Source organism: Mya arenaria, chromosome 1, assembly GCF_026914265.1.
Source record: "Mya arenaria isolate MELC-2E11 chromosome 1, ASM2691426v1".
Taxonomy (NCBI): domain Eukaryota; kingdom Metazoa; phylum Mollusca; class Bivalvia; order Myida; family Myidae; genus Mya; species Mya arenaria.
The window spans coordinates 17047416-17072103 of record NC_069122.1 but is presented as its reverse complement, the minus strand read 5'-3'; the positions used below and the strand labels follow the sequence as shown (position 1 = coordinate 17072103).

Genomic DNA, 24688 nt, shown 5'->3' with positions numbered 1-24688 from the left:
TACATTCTAATCATATAGGTTGTTTTGTGAGTTCGCATTTGAAGTAAATGGTAAAACGGTATATTTTGTATACTGTTCAATGCCATTCTGTGCTTTCTGGTCACATATTTACATATTCTTACGGGTAGAAGTAATTTTTCGAGGTCAAAAACCACAAAATCATGTTCTAGATGACGGCATCGCAAGAAAAAGACACATTTTCAGAAGATCTGGAATCGAGCTTTTATGTTCAACAATCTCTGATTGATTTTTGTTTCTTGTTGGCAAACAATAAATGTAATTAGCTGCCTAGTCTATAGGCAGAGTGGCTCAGATATTTTTTTAACTTTGATATAAGCCATTTTTTATACAGACACATAGGATCGAAAAAGTGGAACAGAAAGTTCGTATAATTACCAGGTTCATGTGCAATTGTTAAATATCCAGGGCAAGCTGGAATTCGCCACTTTTGGTGTCACAAAAAGCCATTGAGGAACTTATATTTTGAAAAGATAACGTTCGTATCCTTAATGATTCTGGGCGAGGCTTGACGTCTGTAGCTGTATCTCAGTTTGCAGTATTTTGTGATGTAAGTGCTAATGGATATGGCGTTTATATAGAAGGAAAGGTCTTTGATAATAAAAGACCCCAGGAAGACGGGCAATTAGTCGCCCCCGGAAGTTGGCGGTAAGTCGTCCCCGGAAGTGGGCAGTAAGTTGCTCCCGGAAGAGAGCAGTAAGTCCTCCCCGGAAGTGGGCAGTAAGTTGCTCCTGGAAAAGAGCAGTGTGTCGTGCCTAGATGTAGAGCGTTTCTCATTTGGCAATGCTGAGTTTTCCCTTGTAAGGCAAACATGTTAACTCCAGGAAATGGGTAATGAATTTTCTTTCAAATAGAGATCATGATTAATGATCATAAAATATAGAACTAGTCAGCACGGTGTTTGTTTTGGTAATGGTGAGTTGAGACAAGCACTATTCGTATGCATAACGACACATGTCCATGTGATACTTTATTCATTCTAACTGTATTTATGATTTTGATTTGTTGTGAAATGTTCCAATATTTGTTCGCCACTGCGAAACGTGGATTCCCATGATGTATCGCTATGTGCAACGATGTAGCGGTTCTTTAAATAGCGGTATGTTCATGCGCGACGAATAGGTCTTTGAAGGGATATCGACAAGGTGATCACTTAATGTTGAGCAATTAACAATACTTTTTCAAGTACAATAGATATAAAAATTCTGTAAATCTGACAATTGCAATAAGAACACACTTTCTGTATCGTGTGTAACGAATATCCACCGAAAAGTAAGGTTCAAGTCACTCGCTCACCGTTTGTTAAAAAGTAAGTCCCGTATTTCTCGAATAAGCACTATATATATCACAATTTTCAGTCCAACAATGTTTTTTCTAAATTTCTTTACAGTAGTCTGTAAAGAAGGTATGTGACAGTTCAATATTGTTTTTAACAATAGCATACTTTGATATCAAATTGAATTCAGCATTCTTTGTTGTTCAAGAGTTATCTTGTTATCTTGTGATTTAAGTAAATTTTTCATGGTTAAACATGTATTAATTATGTTATATATATTAGGATTGTTTGGATATCAATTGGTATATCATATCAATTGGTAAGGTATTATTCAATTAAAACAACATTTAGTCATTTCAAAAGAGTTCTCGTTTAGAATTCAAAAAATGCTGTGAACTAATTTGTGTAGTGTTTGAAATAGCTGGTTAAAGATGTGTTGGGCGTATTATACTTAAGTAGCGCAGTTGTTTTTTTTTCAGCATTATACATCTGTTTAGTATTTCTACTTTCTAAATACCATTTGAGAAAGGAGTAGTCTTCATGCCAGTTGAAATATTTGAAAAAAATGGGTATTCTTCAAGTCATTTGAAACATTTAAGAAATCGGTATTCTTGACATCGTCTGAAAGCTGCTTTTTTATCATTAAAAGTCTAAACCTTAAAAAAATGAAACTATTAAGACGATAACAAACTGGAAACGCTTTATTTTTTAATAAAATCGATATCCAAAAAGGTGTTATATGTATTTAGAGTTAGACCTTTGCTTAACGCTCAAGCATTACTAGGTTACTGAATTTGTGTTATTAAATTTACATTCTTTGGTACTTATAATACAAAAAGTAAATTAAATTCTTACAAAATAATTTGATCATATAAAGGTTGCAACATTCAATGTACACAATAAACGTTTTTATTGTCAATCAATGATAAATCTCCTTAAACTCATTATGATGTTGCTGCACTGCTGCGATTCGACTTTATTTAAATTAAATGCATGGTATAATGGTATGTCATAGCCTTTGCCTTAGCATGTAAAACGTAAACATTGGCTTTTACGCGAAATACAATTCAAATATTCACCGGCTACCGGTAACAGTTATTCATATATGTAGTATGCGTCATCATTTTATGTTCAATTGTTGTGGTGCTACGCCGTTTGATTGTTTGCAAAAACTGTTATTTTCACCATACCTCAAAAGCAGTACACTTGTGTTCAAGGTATTGAAATGAAGCGTCGTAAATATGTTAAACAGTCGTTATGAAACTAGGTTGGGTATAAAAAACGTAAAATAATGTGTAACAATTCCTCGAACCAATAGTCGGAGCGAGATGATCAATTCAAAAGGATACATAATAAACTGGAAGCATATTAATATTAGAATGAATTTTAAACTGTAAAACAAAAAAAATAGCTTACACTGATGACCCCAAATGCTTATAAATATGAAACCATGAACTAGATGGTATCAAAATGAAAAGAGATAAGCCGCATAAGAGGCAGCTCTGATCCTTAAACTATGACCTTTGTATAGGTCTCGTATCCAGGGAAGAAAAGTAATTAGCGTGAATCTACAGAGATAGAAAAGAGGTCTGAACACCATGATAGACTGTTTTATATCGGGAAAGATCGACATTGTACTGTGCTTGTCAAAAGTGCCTACCCAAGGCTGGGTCACATAAAAAATAATGCATGCATCATTTCCAGATTTAAGTTTCAATTCATTATAATGTAACCCATCCAAATAATTGAAAACATAACTTAATAGAAAACGTCACGCAAATAACAATACATTAAATGTACTATAAACATCGAATTTCCCTCTTGTAATAGAAAATAGGACGAAAGTTAAGCTTTCTTACGCCAAATGTTTAAAACGCCGTTTTTCTGATTAAAGAAAGGATTTCAACAATGACATTCCTAGTTTTGTGTGTAATACAAACATTTTTCATTCCATTATAGTAAAATAGTGAAGTACAACTTGACATTTACGTCAGTTGGTTGTATACAATTGGTGACAAGCTATAACTCGAGAAATAAGTACTTCAATTTTCGCCAAAAATATGTCATGTGATAACAGTAATCTGACATATTTTTTTGAAATTGAATGCAAACGTTTATGTAACTCCTTTTGGATATTGTATTAAGATAGCCAATGCATCGCTTTGTAACTGTTCATTAAAGTGGCAGTCCTAAATACTTTCAAACACATGTATAACAAACATAAAAACATATTCAACTTATATCAAGATTGTTTCCGTGTATTTAATTGCTGAAAACGCACATATATTAAATGACTGCTGGGTCCTTAAAGATTTACATCTCATAAGGCAGAAATACCTTGTTTTTAGCACCTTTGTTTCAAATTTAACACGGTATTATTCATAATAATTATTTATTTCGATATTAATTTATGCTTTTCTGTAAATGAAACAATTGTAAATTACGTGTAGTACATACAACTTTTATAAATTAACGCAATGAGTAGGTGAACAGCAAAGACGTTAATAAAAAAATCCCAGCTTTGTTGTCCGGCTCAGTCACTTTATACACTGTCCATGTTATGATTTGAACAAATACATCTGACAATCGGTTGATTTTCCATAGACATTTTTACATATTAACATTCATACTTATTCATTGATCCTCGTCTTCTTTTTGACTGATGTAAGTTTTTGTGTTGATCAGAGGTAGAAACAACATCATTTAAAATGGTTGACGAGACGGATTGACACTCATACCTCAGTCATTTTTAATCTGCATGAACTTCTTCTTCTACATTTATATGCAATAAAAAACGCGACCAATGCAGCTATAAATACCGGTAACCATATATAGGACTCGTTTTTGTTTTTGTTTAAAACAGCATTTTGTGTTATAACCGTGGTTTTGATAGTGTTTTTAACCTGTGTTCGATCTGAAGCATTTGAAGGAAGTTCATTGCTGTCTACAGCAACCTCTTGATATATATCCGCATTGCGATATTGCTGTGTATTACCAGTTCCTATCGTACCATGTATAACTAAACGTGCGTTAGCCAAATGACAATCATCGGCTGAAAAACATGAAATGAAATGAATAGTTAACAATACGTGTCGTTTTTGCATTTGTTTACAAATTTCTTGTTTGGCAAATCAACACCAAAAGCTACAGACGGTGAGTACATTTTTAACTCTTTGTCATTTTCTTGTGTGTATACCTTTATTTATTTTATTTTGTACATATGCTGTGTGCCTAACACCTGTACTTAAACTACACTGTTTATTAATATGATTTTTGTTTCTGAATATAGAAGCAATTATATTAAAATTATGTATCGAATGTACATTCAATTTGGTAATTTCTAACTGTTTGTAATTTTTGACGCTAAATCTTGATCCAATTGTATCATGTGTATAGAGAATGCAAATTACGAGTTATGTTTGCATTATGTTTTTATAACGATACGACTTATGTTTGCATAATGATTTCGTAACTATACGATTTAGGCATGCACTATGTTTTATTAACGAGTACCACATCTTACAAGTGGACAGTTTACCTTAAATCTACTGGTGTAATGAAAATTAAAGGGACCTACACAGCAGTCATATACTTAACAAAGACCCTGATTGGAGGTACAATGCACAAACATGTTCTGATTAAAATGGTATGTAATACCCCCTCTAACTGATCAACATTTGAAAATATTTTCTTCATTTACCTGGAAAAGGGTAGGCCGCTGAAAAATTGCAACCAATGTAAATTTGCCAGCGACCTTCACTGTCCTCTCCCCAAAAGTGGTTGGACCGGAACGTATTTCGGACATGTCTCGCTTTATCCCCTTTTTCAAAAGGTTTCATGTTTGCTAAAGTTGATTCAGTTCCACTAGGCGATTTAGCCCAGAGTTTCATGTGATGCTGTTCTGAATATACGAACTCAATTATTAAACAGGACTTCTTCCATCTTCTCTATGCATGCCGTTATGTTACAGAACGTATTGTCGGCCAATACTCGAACGTACCAATCTTGATCTTTGTCGTGACTGTAATAGTAACAAGTTGTGGTCATATCAAATTAAAATAACCCCTAAGAGGTGAATGTGATTCAGATTATAAACCTAATTGAACTGATACTACGGTAACGTATTAAGTGGGCCTCTTACGGTTCTTCTACAAAGGCGGATCTCTACGACTTACGAACAACGGCGGTTTCGCGGGGGCTTGCGTTATATGTGTGAAGCGTTTACAGATTATACGGGCCGAGCAAGGTTAACTTTCAAGCTAAAAAAACATATTTTATCGTCGCGAACACGACGTTGTAGCTGCAAGCAAAGTACTTTTTCCTACATTGAAATTATATATGATATCTCGTCGTTTCATTAAAAAAGTGTTTCACTAAGATATGCACTTCATCATAACAAGATAAAACCTTCTGATAGCTTTTGGGATTTTCTGCTTTATTTTATGATAAAAAATGTAGAAAATGTAGATTTCATCTAATTGCAAATGTTATGCAAAGTCAAATAAATCTAATCGATAAATGTTGACCTAAATTTGGGCATTTTTCTAATAAATTTGAAATTTTGAAAGAGTATATTTTTTACGATAACATAGATCTGGCCCTTTGGATATATGTACCAGTTAATAACTTTGTCGATTGTCTCATACTAAAGTTCCTATAGAAAAATCGCCAAATATTTAAATTATTGGCACTAACTGTTTACTCACTAATTCTCTTTCGAAAACATAACTGGTTCTGTGCATAATGGTTTTAATTGTTTCCAGTGTCTTCCCAGTCCAATCATCTGGTTACAGTCAGGCAGGCCGAATCCCAAATTGGGATGATCTTTTTAAAATATATTTCACATTGCAGTAAAAAGTACATATAAATACCATATTAATAAAACAATCTTACAGTTAAGATATAACCATATATTTACTTTTTTGAAGACCCACAGAGTGTCGATAGATAATTTCGTTAATTTATATAGTTAGACTTAACGAATACGAATTAATTCTGAAATGATATTATAACATTACCAATTATTTCCGACAATGCAGTAATACTTTGTAAATGACTTACAATATTTTCCATCTTTGTTGTGCATAAATTCAGAAGTTGCTTGTATCCCTAGATGGCTGCTTGATTCAATTAATATATGTTTCACATCTCTTGCTGATAAGACAGGGCTAAAAGAAACAAAAATAGTTTTGAACCTTAAAAGAACTACTAAGGAAAACGTACTTAATCTTCTATAAGTATCGCAATAAAAAATCGTTTGGATCAGCTTTTGTATTGCTAAATAAATAGCACCAAAATAAAAGTAAACATCTGCCTATATTGACTTCTATGGTAGTCATTTATACGTGATGGAACAGTAGGGGAGAAAGTAATTTGGTTTTATGGGAGCAATCGGGGTACCAAAAGAAAACGTAAGTATTTGGTCTGGTTTGTGACCACCTTCCAAGCTCGAGCGCCGATAGAACAGACATATGTCCAAGAAAAAAATCGAACCCGGTTGCTCTTGATAGATGCGAGTGAATTACCCACTACTCAAAGCTGACAATTATTATATCTTACTTTGCCTCCAACAGAAGAGCAATCATTCCAGAAACAATTGCCGTTGCAGCAGATTCACCGGCGATGCTTGTGCCACACATTGTCTCGTCTTCTCCGACTGTTATCTGAAGGCGTATAGAAAGTAACATTGCATATAATTATTATTATATTTAATTTCGATTCTTTTATACGTGTACTTGCTCTTCCTCCTAAAATGATCAACCTGAGAATGCTTACGAATGGTCAATCATAGTAATCGCTGCTGTTCTTAAAGTGATCATTCAGAGAATGTTTTCGAAAGGCCAATAGATATGTGTATTGCATGAAAAACGGAGCCGATACCGACCTCTAAAATATTACAAACAGATTTGGCCTTAATATACCCACATACCATTCGTTGATCCTTTCTCTTTCTACCGTTGCAAAACACAGACACGAGTGTCGCAGCATTGACTGCGCTAACATCAGCGACGGAACCATTGACACCTAAACAGGCAACGGTAATGCTTGCAATATGATTGGCAAAACCAGATCCAGGTTGTCCGGCTGGGAAAACGTAAACTGTACCAAGACCGTGCCGACCCTGAAATGAGTGATTTTAACACTGTTTTCATAACCATATGAAAAAGTCGCCCAGAGTTATATGAACATATGTTGTATATTTGCTTTCAACTTTTTGTCATCATTATTGGCATTTCTATTTCGGATCATCAGTTTAGTCGAGGACAAAACATTTGAATCTTTAAGCCATATAAATTATTTTCAGCGACAAATATGAAGATAACATCACCGCACAAATATGATAAATTGTGAAAGTTTAGAATGAAATACAAAAGAACATTCAAAATCGTTATCTGTACTTTGTTCATTCCTTCAGTCAGAACCTCTTCCACATAGAAGTCTGATTTCATAAACGCTCTTGGTGGAGCCCAACTATTTGAATATATCTGTATAGCATCACGTCTAAAAGCTAACGCCCTTGAAATAATAGCAGAGTCCATGCCTTGAATCATCCAAGTTCTTTCTCCTCTCCTTGCAATCTGCAAATCTGAAAATAAATTGTTTAATCAAATTCTGTATCTAAATCAGCTTTGTGTGTTATAGTTGTTTTCCGGTGGTAGTTCAACAATTTCATCTGTTTAATCGGTTTTAAAGACATTATGAATGTTTGACATAAATCAGTTACCTGCCACTTTTGCTCCGTGTGCAACACCTATTCCACAAGGAACACATGTATCACCCGTCTTTGGGCGAGCGATGAGTCCGGCACACGCAATCGCATGACTTTTAAATGAATGGGGAAACATCACTTTTAGATAAGGTCAGATTACTATTGAATTTTACATTATACATTCATTTGTACATCATCCAGAAACCACCAAGAATAACAATTTGTTTTTTCAATGCTATTTAATGTGACTCGTTCACAGAGTGTAAGTTGGTAATAATATTCGTTAGCATTGTTAAAATTGAAATATTTTGAGTACAAACACCTAAACAACACTCTCGGGCAACATCGTGCCAACAAGAGTCACTTAGTGTAAGATAATATAACTTTCCTTAAAGTCAGTGTTAAATGAATAAAGTTTTAACTAGACACGAACAACTAGTTAACAGACAGATCATTTAAAGGAAACTGTATAAATCGAAGCCTAAATCAATTGAATTTTCGATAGCGTAGCTAACGCTTCCCCACTGATTTGTCGAACAATGCGAAATGAAAAGTTATAACTGTTGTCTGTTTATACTTCATAGTACAGAAGCTGAATTTTAATTTAAGAACTAATTGGCTGATGTTTTTTTCTCAGTAATTGAATTAATTAATGTAATATACAAAGTTTGTTATTATTTAAGCGATGCGTACGTTGCTTAACCCACTGAACAATTAAGGATATCATTAAATTATTAAACTTTCTATTATCTAAAGTATTCCTGACGCCAACGACACTACTAATATGCCACATTGAGTGTACGGCGTTCAGTGCTTACCCTGTTCTTAATGAACTGGTAGGACCTGTTTGTGTGATGTTATCTACAAAGTTGTAGGACAAATCCGATTTCTGAAAATAATATTAACCTCGTACATAAAATAAAAAAATATGAATATACTTGTACTTGCATTTGTTTCGATACGCTATGTACACTGATGCACAACATACGTTAAATAATTGAGGTTGACAGAAGCTAGTCGAGAACGAAATATCAACGATGCAAAATATGTCAACTGTTATTTCATCTATGTTGTTTATCACCAATGGACTGATACAATATCTTAACTCTTTACGTTCATTTCGTTTAATTCAAAAAGCACAACATGCACAGCCTACAATGTAGTAGCAACCAATCACAAACGAGATTTGCAAACACTGTTGTAATATTTACCATGTTTCCTCGTATAAACGTGTTGTTCGCATTGATACCAGCGTCTGTAACTCCCACAACAATTCCACGTCCAGTGACATTATATTTAATCCATGAGTCGTCAATTCCAAGCGCTTTGTCAAAATAGGGTGGACAAAGGAGCATGTCGTTCTTAAGCAAAAACAGGGAAAGTTATGAAATCCATAAACATGCAAGTATGTTACAATATTTAAGCTACCACTTACACAAAAGACGTATCATGAACACACCTGTTTAAAAATATCAAGTAGGGAAGAACAACAGATTCTGGACAGACTCTGTCGACTACCTTCTATGCGCACATAAACTAGTATACCATATTAGGATATTTATTTCGCAAATAGTTCCCATAATTTAGCCAGCTGAATGACTTGAGTCCGTGGTTAGCATCTTATATAAAAAAATTGTTGATTTGGTACATTGCAGTAAATACCAAGTTTAATGTTCGGTAAATTACCTCTATGGTGAAATGCATTTGGTACAGACGGAAAACTACACAAAATATAACCAACTCGAAAATCAGCTTTGAGATACGTACAGATGCATTCCATTGATCAGCCTGTTGTTCGTCGCTGCCATTTGCAGCAGATTGTGGTTTGAGAGGCGATGCTGGATACATCATGTAGCTTTGAGCAAGCCTTTCTATCTAGTAAGTGGTTACAATAATAAATAAAACAAGTTAATTTGGATCTTGTTAAAGGCTGGTTTGTTTATTTTGTACAAAAACACACTACAAAACTGCAGAAATGGCATTTAAACATTTTTTGTAATCCCAGTGTCAACATGATATTCAAGCACTAGTATCTATACTGCAATATTGCAGTTATAAATTTGATTATGTTTAACATGAAGACGTATAGTGATAGGCTTGTTTATTGTACTTTATACATCGATTCTAGTCATTGTTTACTTCCTTTTATCAAAGCCAATGCAATTTCTTAAGCTCAACGACAGATTATTCCGTTTTTATACAGGTAAAGGAAAATACATTAAAACTGTGATCGTTCGAACAGGCGATCGTTCGAGAACCGGCGGTCTCTCTAGGTAGGAGCTTGGTCCCAAACACTTTTCCTTCTATTTTCATATAAAATATACTGACGCTGTAGCGAAACCTAATTAAGTCGAGGAGTCGAGGACAACAGCTGGTCCCAATTTGATAACGATTTTAAAAAGCTTGTAGAGGAAAAAGTTAAACAACTAAAAATAAAAAACAGTACCGCAAATAGCATTCCAGAAATAAATCCAACTATCACTAGCGAAACAATTAAAACGTATATTAAAACGTTGAGGGGGAAGGCCTCATCATACGATGCTATTTTTAATGAACACTTAATACATGGAGGCGATGCATTGCATAAGGCCCTGGCAACGTTATTCAAACAATAATAATCTCAGGCAAAATTCCAAAAATGTGTAAAAAGGGATTAATTATTCCTGCCTACAAAGATAATGGTAAACCAAGAAGTGACCCCGGAAACTATAGACCTATAACGCTATTACCAAATATATATAAACTATTTGAAACAGTCTTACATGACATAATTGCAAAATGGGTAAAAGAAACCAACATTGAATTTCCAAACCGACAGCAAAACGCATACCAAAAGAATACAGGGGCAATAACTGCGTCTTTTAATTTGCAAGAATCCATCTATCACAATATTGAGCTCCACAATAAAGTATACGTCGCTATGCTCGACACAAAAATGGCCTTTGACACTGTATGGTTGGATGCAATATTTTACAAGATTGCAGGACTTGGAATTCAAGGCAAAATTTGGTCCCTTATAGTTGACGCGCACAGTAATATGTATAGTTGTATCATTGCAAACGGTTTAACCTCCGAGTTCTTTCCCGTGTTGCAAGGTATACGCCAAGGGGGAATTATTTCAACTTGGATATATAATCTGTTCATAAATGGGCTTTTAGATTCACTGGAGCGAAGTGGACAAGGTTTAAATGTTATAAACGTAATAACAAGTAACACTACGTTGGCTGATGACATCGCGTTAGCGGCAATTTCACCAAATGGTCTTCATATATAGCCATATATAGGACTCGTTTTTGTTTTTGTTTAAAACAGCATTTTGTGTTATAACCGTGGTTTTGATAGTGTTTTTAACCTGTGTTCGATCTGAAGCATTTGAAGGAAGTTCATTGCTGTCTACAGCAACCTCTTGATATATATCCGCATTGCGATATTGCTGTGTATTTCCAGTTCCTATCGTACCATGTATAACTAAACGTGCGTTAGCCAAATGACAATCATCGGCTGAAAAACATGAAATGAAATGAATAGTTAACAATACGTGTCGTTTTTGCATTTGTTTACAAATTTCTTGTTTGGCAAATCAACACCAAAAGCTACAGACGGTGAGTACATTTTTAACTCTTTGTCATTTTCTTGTGTGTATACCTTTATTTATTTTATTTTGTACATATGCTGTGTGCCTAACACCTGTACTTAAACTACACTGTTTATTTATATGATTTTTGTTTCTGAATATAGAAGCAATTATATTAAAATTATGTATCGAATGTACATTCAATTTGGTAATTTCTAACTGTTTGTAATTTTTGACGCTAAATCTTGATCCAATTGTATCATGTGTATAGAGAATGCAAATTACGAGTTATGTTTGCATTATGTTTTTATAACGATACGACTTATGTTTGCATAATGATTTCGTAACTATACGATTTAGGCATGCACTATGTTTTATTAACGAGTACCACATCTTACAAGTGGACAGTTTACCTTAAATCTACTGGTGTAATGAAAATTAAAGGGACCTACACAGCAGTCATATACTTAACAAAGACCCTGATTGGAGGTACAATGCACAAACATGTTCTGATTAAAATGGTATGTAATACCCCCTCTAACTGATCAACATTTGAAAATATTTTCTTCATTTACCTGGAAAAGGGTAGGCCGCTGAAAAATTGCAACCAATGTAAATTTGCCAGCGACCTTCACTGTCCTCTCCCCAAAAGTGGTTGGACCGGAACGTATTTCGGACATGTCTCGCTTTATCCCCTTTTTCAAAAGGTTTCATGTTTGCTAAAGTTGATTCAGTTCCACTAGGCGATTTAGCCAAGAGTTTCATGTGATGCTGTTCTGAATATACGAACTCAATTTTAAACAGGACTTCTTCCATCTTCTCTATGCATGCTGTTATGTTACAGAACGTATTGTCGGCCAATACTCGAACGTACCAATCTTGATCTTTGTCGTGACTGTAATAGTAACAAGTTGTGGTCATATCAAATTAAAATAACCCCTAAGAGGTGAATGTGATTCAGATTATAAACCTAATTGAACTGATACTACGGTAACGTATTAAGTGGGCCTCTTACGGTTCTTCTACAAAGGCGGATCTCTACGACTTACGAACAACGGCGGTTTCGCGGGGGCTTGCGTTATATGTGTGAAGCGTTTACAGATTATACGGGCCGAGCAAGGTTAACTTTCAAGCTAAAAAAACATATTTTATCGTCGCGAACACGACGTTGTAGCTGCAAGCAAAGTACTTTTTCCTACATTGAAATTATATATGATATCTCGTCGTTTCATTAAAAAAGTGTTTCACTAAGATATGCACTTCATCATAACAAGATAAAACCTTCTGATAGCTTTTGGGATTTTCTGCTTTATTTTATGATAAAAAATGTAGATTTCATCTAATTGCAAATGTTATGCAAAGTCAAATAAATCTAATCGATAAATGTTGACCTAAATTTGGGCATTTTTCTAATAAATTTGAAATTTTGAAAGAGTATATTTTTTACGATAACATAGATCTGGCCCTTTGGATATATGTACCAGTTAATAACTTTGTCGATTGTCTCATACTAAAGTTCCTATAGAAAAATCGCCAAATATTTAAATTATTGGCACTAACTGTTTACTCACTAATTCTCTTTCGAAAACATAACTGGTTCTGTGCATAATGGTTTTAATTGTTTCCAGTGTCTTCCCAGTCCAATCATCTGGTTACAGTCAGGCAGGCCGAATCCCAAATTGGGATGATCTTTTTAAAATATATTTTACATTGCAGTAAAAAGTACATATAAATACCATATTAATAAAACAATCTTACAGTTAAGATATAACCATATATTTACTTTTTTGAAGACCCACAGAGTGTCGATAGATAATTTCGTTAATTTATATAGTTAGACTTAACGAATACGAATTAATTCTGAAATGATATTATAACATTACCAATTATTTCCGACAATGCAGTAATACTTTGTAAATGACTTACAATATTTTCCATCTTTGTTGTGCATAAATTCAGAAGTTGCTTGTATCCCTAGATGGCTGCTTGATTCAATTAATATATGTTTCACATCTCTTGCTGATAAGACAGGGCTAAAAGAAACAAAAATAGTTTTGAACCTTAAAAGAACTACTAAGGAAAACGTACTTAATCTTCTATAAGTATCGCAATAAAAAATCGTTTGGATCAGCTTTTGTATTGCTAAATAAATAGCACCAAAATAAAAGTGAACATCTGCCTATATTGACTTCTATGGTAGTCATTTATACGTGATGGAACAGTAGGGGAGAAAGTAATTTGGTTTTATGGGAGCAATCGGGGTACCAAAAGAAAACGTAAGTATTTGGTCTGGTTTGTGACCACCTTCCAAGCTCGAGCGCCGATAGAACAGACATATGTCCAAGAAAAAAATCGAACCCGGTTGCTCTTGATAGATGCGAGTGAATTACCCACTACTCAAAGCTGACAATTATTATATCTTACTTTGCCTCCAACAGAAGAGCAATCATTCCAGAAACAATTGCCGTTGCAGCAGATTCACCGGCGATGCTTGTGCCACACATTGTCTCGTCTTCTCCGACTGTTATCTGAAGGCGTATAGAAAGTAACATTGCATATAATTATTATTATATTTAATTTCGATTCTTTTATACGTGTACTTGCTCTTCCTCCTAAAAAGATCAACCTGAGAATGCTTACGAATGGTCAATCATAGTAATCGCTGCTGTTCTTAAAGTGATCATTCAGAGAATGTTTTCGAAAGGCCAATAGATATGTGTATTGCATGAAAAACGGAGCCGATACCGACCTCTAAAATATTACAAACAGATTTGGCCTTAATATACCCACATACCATTCGTTGATCCTTTCTCTTTCTACCGTTGCAAAACACAGACACGAGTGTCGCAGCATTGACTGCGCTAACATCAGCGACGGAACCATTGACACCTAAACAGGCAACGGTAATGCTTGCAATATGATTTGCAAAACCAGATCCAGGTTGTCCGGCTGGGAAAACGTAAACTGTACCAAGACCGTGCCGACCCTGAAATGAGTGATTTTAACACTGTTTTCATAACCATATGAAAAAGTCGCCCAGAGTTATATGAACATATGTTGTATATTTGCTTTCAACTTTTTGTCATCATTATTGGCATTTCTATTTCGGATCATCAGTTTAGTCGAGGACAAAACATTTGAATCTTTAAGCCATATAAATTATTTTCAGCGACAAATATGAAGATAACATCACCGCACAAATATGATAAATTGTGAAAGTTTAGAATGAAATACAAAAGAACATTCAAAATCGTTATCTGTACTTTGTTCATTCCTTCAGTCAGAACCTCTTCCACATAGAAGTCTGATTTCATAAACGCTCTTGGTGGAGCCCAACTATTTGAATATATCTGTATAGCATCACGTCTAAAAGCTAACGCCCTTGAAATAATAGCAGAGTCCATGCCTTGAATCATCCAAGTTCTTTCTCCTCTCCTTGCAATCTGCAAATCTGAAAATAAATTGTTTAATCAAATTCTGTATCTAAATCAGCTTTGTGTGTTATAGTTGTTTTCCGGTGGTAGTTCAACAATTTCATCTGTTTAATCGGTTTTAAAGACATTATGAATGTTTGACATAAATCAGTTACCTGCCACTTTTGCTCCGTGTGCAACACCTATTCCACAAGGAACACATGTATCACCCGTCTTTGGGCGAGCGATGAGTCCGGCACACGCAATCGCATGACTTTTAAATGAATGGGGAAACATCACTTTTAGATAAGGTCAGATTACTATTGAATTTTACATTATACATTCATTTGTACATCATCCAGAAACCACCAAGAATAACAATTTGTTTTTTCAATGATATTTAATGTGACTCGTTCACAGAGTGTAAGTTGGTAATAATATTCGTTAGCATTGTTAAAATTGAAATATTTTGAGTACAAACACCTAAACAACACTCTCGGGCAACATCGTGCCAACAAGAGTCACTTAGTGTAAGATAATATAACTTTCCTTAAAGTCAGTGTTAAATGAATAAAGTTTTAACTAGACACGAACAACTAGTTAACAGACAGATCATTTAAAGGAAACTGTATAAATCGAAGCCTAAATCAATTGAATTTTCGATAGCGTAGCTAACGCTTCCCCACTGATTTGTCGAACAATGCGAAATGAAAAGTTATAACTGTTGTCTGTTTATACTTCATAGTACAGAAGCTGAATTTTAATTTAAGAACTAATTGGCTGATGTTTTTTTCTCAGTAATTGAATTAATTAATGTAATATACAAAGTTTGTTATTATTTAAGCGATGCGTACGTTGCTTAACCCACTGAACAATTAAGGATATCATTAAATTATTAAACTTTCTATTATCTAAAGTATTCCTGACGCCAACGACACTACTAATATGCCACATTGAGTGTACGGCGTTCAGTGCTTACCCTGTTCTTAATGAACTGGTAGGACCTGTTTGTGTGATGTTATCTACAAAGTTGTAGGACAAATCCGATTTCTGAAAATAATATTAACCTCGTACATAAAATAAAAAATATGAATATACTTGTACTTGCATTTGTTTCGATACGCTATGTACACTGATGCACAACATACGTTAAATAATTGAGGTTGACAGAAGCTAGTCGAGAACGATATATCAACGATGCAAAATATGTCAACTGTTATTTCATCTATGTTGTTTATCACCAATGGACTGATACAATATCTTAACTCTTTACGTTCATTTCGTTTAATTCAAAAAGCACAACATGCACAGCCTACAATGTAGTAGCAACCAATCACAAACGAGATTTGCAAACACTGTTGTAATATTTACCATGTTTCCTCGTATAAACGTGTTGTTCGCATTGATACCAGCGTCTGTAACTCCCACAACAATTCCACGTCCAGTGACATTATATTTAATCCATGAGTCGTCAATTCCAAGCGCTTTGTCAAAATAGGGTGGACAAAGGAGCATGTCGTTCTTAAGCAAAAACAGGGAAAGTTATGAAATCCATAAACATGCAAGTATGTTACAATATTTAAGCTACCACTTACACAAAAGACGTATCATGAACACACCTGTTTAAAAATATCAAGTAGGGAAGAACAACAGATTCTGGACAGACTCTGTCGACTACCTTCTATGCGCACATAAACTAGTATACCATATTAGGATATTTATTTCGCAAATAGTTCCCATAATTTAGCCAGCTGAATGACTTGAGTCCGTGGTTAGCATCTTATATAAAAAAATTGTTGATTTAGTACATTGCAGTAAATACCAAGTTTAATGTTCGGTAAATTACCTCTATGGTGAAATGCATTTGGTACAGACGGAAAACTACACAAAATATAACCAACTCGAAAATCAGCTTTGAGATACGTACAGATGCATTCCATTGATCAGCCTGTTGTTCGTCGCTGCCATTTGCAGCAGATTGTGGTTTGAGAGGCGATGCTGGATACATCATGTAGCTTTGAGCAAGCCTTTCTATCTAGTAAGTGGTTACAATAATAAATAAAACAAGTTAATTTGGATCTTGTTAAAGGCTGGTTTGTTTATTTTGTACAAAAACACACTACAAAACTGCAGAAATGGCATTTAAACATTTTTTTGTAATCCCAGTGTCAACATGATATTCAAGCACTAGTATCTATACTGCAATATTGCAGTTATAAATTTGATTATGTTTAACATGAAGACGTATAGTGATAGGCTTGTTTATTGTACTTTATACATCGATTCTAGTCATTGTTTACTTCCTTTTATCAAAGCCAATGCAATTTCTTAAGCTCAACGACAGATTATTCCGTTTTTATACAGGTAAAGGAAAATACATTAAAACTGTGATCGTTCGAACAGGCGATCGTTCGAGAACCGGCGGTCTCTCTAGGTAGGAGCTTGGTCCCAAACACTTTTCCTTCTATTTTCATATAAAATATACTGACGCTGTAGCGAAACCTAATTAAGTCGAGGAGTCGAGGACAACAGCTGGTCCCAATTTGATAACGATTTTAAAAAGCTTGTAGAGGAAAAAGTTAAACAACTAAAAATAAAAAACAGTACCGCAAATAGCATTCCAGAAATAAATCCAACTATCACTAGCGAAACAATTAAAACGTATATTAAAACGTTGAAAAGGGGGAAGGCCTCATCATACGATGCTATTTTTAATGAACACTTAATACATGGAGGCGATGCATTGCATAAGGCCCTGGCAACGTTATTCAATACAATAATAATCTCAGGCAAAATTCCAAAAATGTGTAAAAAGGGATTAATTATTCCTGCCTACAAAGATAATGGTAAACCAAGAAGTGACCCCGGAAACTATAGACCTATAACGCTATTACCAAATATATATAAACTATTTGAAACAGTCTTACATGACATAATTGCAAAATGGGTAAAAGAAACCAACATTGAATTTCCAAACCGACAGCAAAACGCATACCAAAAGAATACAGGGGCAATAACTGCGTCTTTTAATTTGCAAGAATCCATCTATCACAATATTGAGCTCCACAATAAAGTATACGTCGCTATGCTCGACACAAAAATGGCCTTTGACACTGTATGGTTGGATGCAATATTTTACAAGATTGCAGGACTTGGAATTCAAGGCAAAATTTGGTCCCTTATAGTTGACGCGCACAGTAATATGTATAGTTGTATCATTGCAAACGGTTTAACCTCCGAGTTCTTTCCCGTGTTGCAAGGTATACGCCAAGGGGGAATTATTTCAACTTGGATATATAATCTGTTCATAAATGGGCTTTTAGATTCACTGGAGCGAAGTGGACAAGGTTTAAATGTTATAAACGTAATAACAAGTAACACTACGTTGGCTGATGACATCGCGTTAGCGGCAATTTCACCAAATGGTCTTCAAAATCTACTGAACATTACATACGATTATATATGTAATTATAGATACATAATAAACTCGACAAAAAGTTTTGTAATGGTTTTCGGTGACACTGCCAAAAATAAAACGAACATTAATTTCTATCTAGGGCCAAACAAAATTGAACGAACAGATAAAATAAGACATGTAGGTATACAACTAAACGACAAAATGACAGACAATGATAAAATATCGGGAGCGTGCAAGAAAGCAGAATCATCGTTCTATTCCCTACTATCAATCAACATCGGAACGTTTCACATCAATCCCCTTACATCAGCATCGTTAGTGTCAAAAATTTGTATACCAAAACTTCTTTTCGGAGCAGAACTCTGGAACAATCTAACAAAATCAAACTGTATGCAATTAGAACGTTTTATACGAATGGCGGCAAAAACTATTCAACGATTTCCCATTCGAACACGAACCGATATCTGTTTAGCGATGTTAGGCTGGAAACGTATAGAAAGCGAAATAAATTTAAAGAAGCTTATGTTCCTCGAACGGCTGTGCAATATGCCGACAACGGTGCTTACAAAACAGATCTTCAATAAAAGACTAGCCTTATTTTCTTGCAGAACTGATAAGTGTATTCAAAAAGGATTTGTTCCGGACATTATAAGAATTTTGTCAAAATACAAGTTATCTGATTTTATTATTAGATATATACAAACAGGAATATTTCCTAAAAAGTCAATGTGGAAACGTAAATGCAAAATGTTAGTGTATAATACGGAATTAGACGATTGGAAACTAAGAGTTCAAAGTGACGCAACTTTTTGTCGCTTTATGCTCCTACATACAAGAATCGAACCGGCCATTATATGGACTTGTGCAAACGATTTTCAATCAAGGCGACATGCTCTTGAAGTGAGTAAACTTTGGATTGAACCTAGCATATACGAAAATAAGTCAGTTATGTTATGTCACGCGTGTGGCGTTATTATAAATAATGCCGTAAAGCATGTTCTATTTTCATGCAATTTATCGTCTGATATTAGAAATAATTTTAAAAATACGCTTTCAGAAAACTTTCCTCACGACATATGTTCGTTGATTTCGTTTGGAAATGAGGAGGCAAAGTTGCAATATTTGATTGGAAAAAAACCATTTAGCTTTCATAGATAAGAAGGTACACAAACATTTCTTGAGAATAGCAATTCACTTTGTCTACAAATGCTTAACTATCTTGAAAATACATTTCAATTTCAATTAGCATGTAAACATAAGTTAGCAAGATTTCGATGATGACTCTTATGATTCTTTTTATCGCAAGTGATATTTTATTGATTGCAAATTTATGTAAGAATTTGTTCGCTGTATGATAATACCTATACAAATGTTACAATAAGTAGATATCGTAAATGTTCCTTTTTAACCTCATTTCATTGTAATAATGTCTGTAAACCTGTTTCGAGTCCCTGCTTGCACAACAGTTTATCGTGATAATGTAACATTTATGCTTGTTCACATATGCATTTTTCTATCCTCTTTGATATAAACATATTCTTTACAAATGCACATTTTGTCATATTGTGTTGTTTTTTTCTGCTTGCAAATGTATATCTGATCGTATCATTAGTATATCTTCACATGTACTTATCATGACATATTTCTTTTCGTTTATTTTGTTAACATATGCATTTATATATTGATATGTTAATTAATATATGTATCTCGATCAGAGGAAATAAAGAGCATATATATGAATATACTTGTACTTGCATTTGTTTCGATACGCTATGTACACTGATGCACAACATACGTTAAATAATTGAGGTTGACAGAAGCTAGTCGAGAACGATATATCAACGATGCAAAATATGTCAACTGTTATTTCATCTATGTTGTTTATCACCAATGGACTGATACAATATCTTAACTCTTTACGTTCATTTCGTTTAATTCAAAAAGCACAACATGCACAGCCTACAATGTAGTAGCAACCAATCACAAACGAGATTTGCAAACACTGTTGTAATATTTACCATGTTTCCTCGTATAAACGTGTTGTTCGCATTGATACCAGCGTCTGGAACTCCCACAACAATTCCACGTCTAATCCATGAGTCGTCAATTCCAAGCGCTTTGTCAAAATAGGGTGGACAAAGGAGCATGTCGTTCTTAAGCAAAAACAGGGAAAGTTATGAAATCCATAAACATGCAAGTATGTTACAATATTTAAGCTACCACTTACACAAAAGACGTATCATGAACACACCTGTTTAAAAATATCAAGTAGGGAAGAACAACAGATTCTGGACAGACTCTGTCGACTACCTTCTATGCGCACATAAACTAGTATACCATATTAGGATATTTATTTCGCAAATAGTTCCCATAATTTAGCCAGCTGAATGACTTGAGTCCGTGGTTAGCATCTTATATAAAAAAATTGTTGATTTGGTACATTGCAGTAAATACCAAGTTTAATGTTCGGTAAATTACCTCTATGGTGAAATGCATTTGGTACAGACGGAAAACTACACAAAATATAACCAACTCGAAAATCAGCTTTGAGATACGTACAGATGCATTCCATTGATCAGCCTGTTGTTCGTCGCTGCCATTTGCAGCAGATTGTGGTTTGAGAGGCGATGCTGGATACATCATGTAGCTTTGAGCAAGCCTTTCTATCTAGTAAGTGGTTACAATAATAAATAAAACAAGTTAATTTGGATCTTGTTAAAGGCTGGTTTGTTTATTTTGTACAAAAACACACTACAAAACTGCAGAAATGGCATTTAAACATTTTTTTGTAATCCCAGTGTCAACATGATATTCAAGCACTAGTATCTATACTGCAATATTGCAGTTATAAATTTGATTATGTTTAACATGAAGACGTATAGTGATAGGCTTGTTTATTGTACTTTATACATCGATTCTAGTCATTGTTTACTTCCTTTTATCAAAGCCAATGCAATTTCTTAAGCTCAACGACAGATTATTCCGTTTTTATACAGGTAAAGGAAAATACATTAAAACTGTGATCGTTCGAACAGGCGATCGTTCGAGAACCGGCGGTCTCTCTAGGTAGGAGCTTGGTCCCAAACACTTTTCCTTCTATTTTCATATAAAATATACTGACGCTGTAGCGAAACCTAATTAAGTCGAGGAGTCGAGGACAACAGCTGGTCCCAAATACAGAAATCATGCACAAAACCTTATGGCTCCCTCAAGGTCAAAATTTCACACTTTTTCACGAACGCGTGTCCCTAAATAAACAAACAATTGCTATGTGTTTTCGTAAGTTATAAAAATTGCAATGACAGTTAAAGGAGATTTGATAAGGTGTGAAAAACATTTCTTCACTGTTTACGCATTACCGATGATAGTTTATAAGGGCATTTAAGAAGATAATCAAAAGTTTGAACAGTTTCGCGAGACAGAAAAGATTCACCAATCATAATTCCTTGATTTTGCGAATCTTAAATCTGATTAATGCCATAATATGTATATATGTCATATTTAAATGTTGCATGTTAACAAAATGTGGTTTTTGTAAAAATAAAAATAAATAATTTAACTATTTATTCGTTCATATTTGTTTTTCTTTCACACTTCGTATACGAGAGAAATGAAAATATGAGCGATTTCCCCAACGCAACACATAATCGGTGTCATAGTTAACAGTCTGTTTGACGACTTCAAACTAAACAAAAAACGGATAGATATTTAATAACAGGCTGGAAAATTCCCTCGAGGTTTCAGCTCGGACCCCATTCGGAACTCCTCGGCCATTTTTTTCAAAAACAACCTCGCATGTATTTGGACGGTTTACATACTCAAAAAGTGGTACGTTTAAGTCCGCTGCAAGTAGATCGCTTAGTAATTTTATTTAGCAGTTAAACTTTGTGACATTACTCTTGGGATTCTTAAATATGTTTGCAATAATACAATTCAATGGCAGTCAATTTAAAATTAGATCAATAAATACAACTCTAAAACACTACATTTAATTAATGATATAATTCAAAAATTTACGAACTACTTCAACTGATGTACATGCATACATCCGATGTTGTTTTCGATAAAATGGCCGAGGAGCTCCGAATGCTCGGACCCAGGCGTCCTCGATCGATCGCAGTTTTACTGTGATCGTTTTTATATACACTGTTATAAGAAAATGGCGAAAATTATATTAAATATGAGCGCATACCAGGACCTGAAGTAAACATAAAATAGCATAGCAGTGTGAAAAATAGGATCAGGCGGTAAACACGTATACAAATGTAAATGAAAATGTGCATTACTAGTTTTAGTTTTATATTACTGTTTGCTTATTTCGAACCTAAGGGGAAAGAGATCAGTGAAGAATACTTCGTTGCATAATGTAATAAGAAAAATGTCGTTCTATATCTTTCTTTAATATCGGGCCGAAAATCAAAGTAGAAAGAAAGTAAACAACTCCATTGATATATTTTTAATATCGATCCTGATTGAATATATTGAAAGGTTTAATGTTTGTTTTCAACAAGTGGAAATGATTCATTTTACGATATAACAATCCAATCAATACGCAAAAGACAGCTAATGTTTCGCGTTAAGATTTGAATATAATATATTGATCACGACTCGATTTTCAAGTATTGCACTAACCGTCTACATCATTATACTTCTTCTTTATGTGACTGTTTAGTGTATACAATATCAGCATTGTATTGTTTGCCAAATTAATTTAAATTGATTTAAAGTATAGGGACAAACGCTCTTTTTAAAATAAAGACACATATTATAAATGCGTGATGCAAAGAAGATTAATTGTTTACTAAGTAAATGAATGTTTAACGCTGAGGTGTATGAAATTGACATAACGACCACTCCTTAATGAACAGTCATTCCTTATTTAATAGTTACTCTTTATCAGCAAGAACAATTTACTATAAAAGTAATGTCAATTACTACAGCTATACCAAATGTACAGATTTCATGGAAAAGGGTAGCGAAATCTTAGTTGAATTATATCTTAGCTACTCTATCAACGTTTTATGTTACACATACTAAAGTGTTCGCATTTTATAAAGTGTAAACAAAAGTTAAAAGACATTTGAATACGTGTCTGTTTGAACGTTGTAGTTTTTCCAGGTCAGACGACATCAGTCGATGTTTCGGTATGTATGACTCCTTTACGAAGAAAAAAAGGTTGTCATTTATCTGAAAATAAAGTAAAAAGCAAAAATCTTTTTAATAACTGTAATAAATGAGTAGGGAGTGTTGCATTTAGAAATAAGTTATCATTAACTCATACTTGGCATTCGAAACTGAAATGTGATGAAGGGAAATGTTTGCATTGTGACAAAGCAAGTAGCAGGTTCACCTATAATGAAATCATAAAACACATTTTTGATATCTGCTAAAGTAGGTATTATCGAATTGCATTTATTTCTTTATCTTTGGCATGATACCATTCATTGAACTATTTACAATGTATCGCTTAGCTAGGAGATAGGCAACCCATCTATTTAAACTATATAAGTAACTAATACTAACCCATAATTACTGTGAAGATTATAAACAGTTTTACGACAAACACTGCTACACAAAACAACTTTTCATAACATTTCAAACGGAAGCTGTCAATTCTTATAATCGTGAGTTAGATATAAATGTTAATAAAAACAAAGCTAAATCATGAAGGTGTATTCGTGCATTAGTCACTCTTGAGTTATGGCCTCTGGCATTTTTATGTTGTACATATATTTAGGTGATTTTGTTAAATTTTTCATTTCTATATAACTTGTGATATATAAATATATATATAGATTGCCCAATATATAAAGTATATATATAGGGGTCATTTACGAGCGTACGGCAACACGTCGTAAGATCACGATTTTTAATTGAATACTAAACGGGAGTAAGAAATAAGATTGAAATTGAATTTGTAAATAAGCATAGAGTGATATATCAAGCCAAGGTATTATTTGCAAATCGATCGTTAATAAGATGGTCCCTACCTATGTTTCTCCACACAATATGTTTTTTTTAATTTGAAGGCCTTTATTAGAGCACGTTAGTAGTTGCTTCAGGAGGCCCGTAGAAAATGTTGGATAGTTTATAATGCATAATGAACAATAAGCTTACCTTACTATCGTAGAAGAACAAATACTTTCCCAACGATTGTTTTATACCATGTAAATACATTTCTTTCGATCGAATAACAATCCGGATCTTGTCATATTCAGGTTCTTGCTTTGTTACGACAACAAGAAACAAAAATGTTAAAGTTAAAATGTAAATCGTCATC

General features: G+C 34.0%; 1 protein-coding gene across 1 annotated transcript; it reads right to left on the bottom strand.

Moving 5' to 3' along the window:
- Positions 1-643: 643 nt before the first annotated feature.
- Positions 644-21069, bottom strand: LOC128225181 (uncharacterized). The gene is made up of 24 exons (XM_052935240.1): positions 20968-21069; positions 20427-20561; positions 16918-17025; positions 16362-16511; positions 15970-16040; positions 15167-15264; positions 14841-15028; positions 14372-14563; positions 14002-14105; positions 13504-13610; positions 13149-13266; positions 12153-12472; positions 11356-11504; positions 9771-9878; positions 9215-9364; positions 8822-8892; positions 8019-8116; positions 7693-7880; positions 7224-7415; positions 6854-6957; positions 6356-6462; positions 6001-6118; positions 5295-5315; positions 644-749 (listed from the first exon to the last, which is right to left on the bottom strand). The coding sequence occupies exons 1-24, from the start codon at positions 21049-21051 to the stop codon at positions 644-646; spliced, it is 3087 nt and encodes a 1028-aa protein (XP_052791200.1). The 5' UTR covers positions 21052-21069.
- Positions 21070-24688: the final 3619 nt, after the last annotated feature.